This window comes from Eschrichtius robustus, chromosome 20, assembly GCF_028021215.1.
Source record: "Eschrichtius robustus isolate mEscRob2 chromosome 20, mEscRob2.pri, whole genome shotgun sequence".
Lineage (NCBI taxonomy): Eukaryota > Metazoa > Chordata > Mammalia > Artiodactyla > Eschrichtiidae > Eschrichtius > Eschrichtius robustus.
The window spans coordinates 17377953-17380000 of NC_090843.1; the positions used below are offsets into that span (position 1 = coordinate 17377953).

A 2048-nucleotide genomic window follows, 5' to 3' on the forward strand; every position below is an offset into this window, starting at 1 on the left:
GCAAGATTTCTTCTCAAATGCGAAATCAAACCAACAAGCTCAGTGACTCGGATTCGTCAACAGCGGCGCCCCCCCGCACGCTGCTCGGAACTCGCCCCCACTCCACCCCACCTACATACACACAAAGTTCCCACGCCAGTGACCTCAGCCTCAAGTGCATCCCACAACCTCTCCCACCCGGCCCAGAACTTCCTTTCAAAGTAACAGTTAAGAAGCCCCATCCTCTACCCTCCCATCCCCCAACGCTGGACCGCACGCAGGACCGAGTCGGGTGTGGAAGTCCCTTCCCGCGCCGCCGCCGCAGTGGCCCGGGCCCGGGCGCCCAGAGGCACGTCGCTGCCCCTCGCGCTGCCCGCCGACAGGCGGCGGCAGAGCCCGGGGAGGGGGAACCAGGGTCCTGGGCTCCCTTCTCCGTCTTCTTCCAGCCAAGCCGCCGAGGGCGGGCCGAGGCGGCGCTCAGTACAGCCCCAGGATGGCAGCGCCCACGTCCTTGGAGGGCCGGCGCTCCTGCATCAGAAAGTTAATCATGCTCTCCGACTTGATGAGCAGGTTGCAGCCCAGGAAGAAAACGCCGAAGACCACGGTGAGCGACAACACGCAGAGCACGGCAATCTGCGCCACGCGCGTCACCCACAGGCTGCGCTCATCCGGAGCCAGCCCCGCGGGGACCCCGTCACTGGCGGACAGCGGCGCGCCCCCGGGGCAGCAGCCCAGCCACGTGCCCAGCCCGTGGCTGCGGTTCCCCACGCCGGCCCCGCCGCCGCCGCCGCCGCCGCCGCCCAAGCCACCCGCCGCCTCCAGGCCGCTGTGGTTCAGGAAGCTCGCGTTCATCGCCGCTCGGCGCCCGGGGTCTTGGCGCGCGGTCCGGGGTACACCGGGAGGCTCTCCGGCGTCCGCGCTCTCGGAGACGCTCGGGTCCACCTGTGTGCGTGGAGAGCAAGAGGGCGGGGGGCTGCCCGCGCGCCGCACCCCTCGGGCCGCCGGCCCCTGGGCACCTGGCGGGAAGCGGCGGCCGGGAGAAGGCAGCAACAGGCTTCGCGGGAGCTGGAGCCGCAGAGCCGAGCGCGCCCCGCGGCACCGACTGCGCTCCTCTCACTCCCCGCCGCCCCTCCCCTAGCAACGGCCCCGCCCCCTCTCCTTCCTTCCCCATCCCCCCCCCCTCCCGAGGCCCTGCAGCGTCCGTGGGGGGCGGGAATCCCGCAGCGATCGCAGCTCCCCCAGTGTCCCAAGGCTGGAAGGGGTCGGGAGATCAGGGCAGCCCCGCCCTCGGTCGGCGAAGCTCGACACCCTCGGGGCAGCCTTGGTTCCAGCCGGGAAAAATCTCCCAAGGAGCCCCTTCTGGGATTTGGTGCTCTTAGCAGTTAAGTTCTTCCTGAAGTCTGCCCTAAGTCTCTTCTCCGCTCTTTACTGAAGTCGCAGGAAGCCTTCCCAGATGTCAGAGGAGTCGCAGAGACCCCTCCCCTCGCCCCAGCGTTGCCTTCCCTTTCCTCTCTCCCCTCGTCACTGGGCAGTGGCCCTGGGTGGCCGGCCGTGCCCCGCCGCTCTCACCCAGGTCCTCTCAGCCTCGCTCCCACCATGAAGGTAAGGAGTACTCTCTGCCCCCTTCCCACCTCGCCCCCAGCCCTCCCCGTTTGACATTTTCTTAATTTAAAAATGTTATTGCATTTTCCCCTTCCCCATTCCTTTTTACAAATACACGTCACTGTAAACTTGTTAGAAATTACCGATTAGCAAAACGCAAAAAAATCTAAAAGCTCATAATCCTACTACCCAGAGCGTGTCCATGTCACCCCCTTGGTACAAAATCTTCCTGCCCTTTTTCTATGTGTGTCTTTATATATGTATTCAGAATAGGGACGCACTGTTCATACATGCTGTTTTGTACATGCTGTTTTGTAACCCTTTGTCATTTAACAGTTTATCCTTTGGTAGTGATAAATATTCACCTACAACAGTGCTTCTGAATTGCCCAGGGGGCTTGTTAAAACCCAGATTCCCGGGCTCAGCCCAGAGTTTCTGAATCAGTAAGCCTGTGCATTTCAAATAAA

The 2048-nt window shown here is 62.9% G+C and overlaps 1 protein-coding gene across 1 annotated transcript; it reads right to left on the minus strand.

Annotated features, from left to right (window-relative positions):
• Window positions 1-456: 456 nt before the first annotated feature.
• RPRML (reprimo like) lies at window positions 457-831 on the minus strand. The gene has a single exon (XM_068529469.1). The coding sequence runs from the start codon at window positions 829-831 to the stop codon at window positions 457-459; it is 375 nt and encodes a 124-aa protein (XP_068385570.1).
• Window positions 832-2048: the final 1217 nt, after the last annotated feature.

Coding starts and splice junctions, on each gene's coding strand:
- RPRML (XM_068529469.1), bottom strand. CDS start 831: ATGAACGCGAGCTTCCTGAACCACAGCGGCCTGGAGGCGGCGGGTGGC.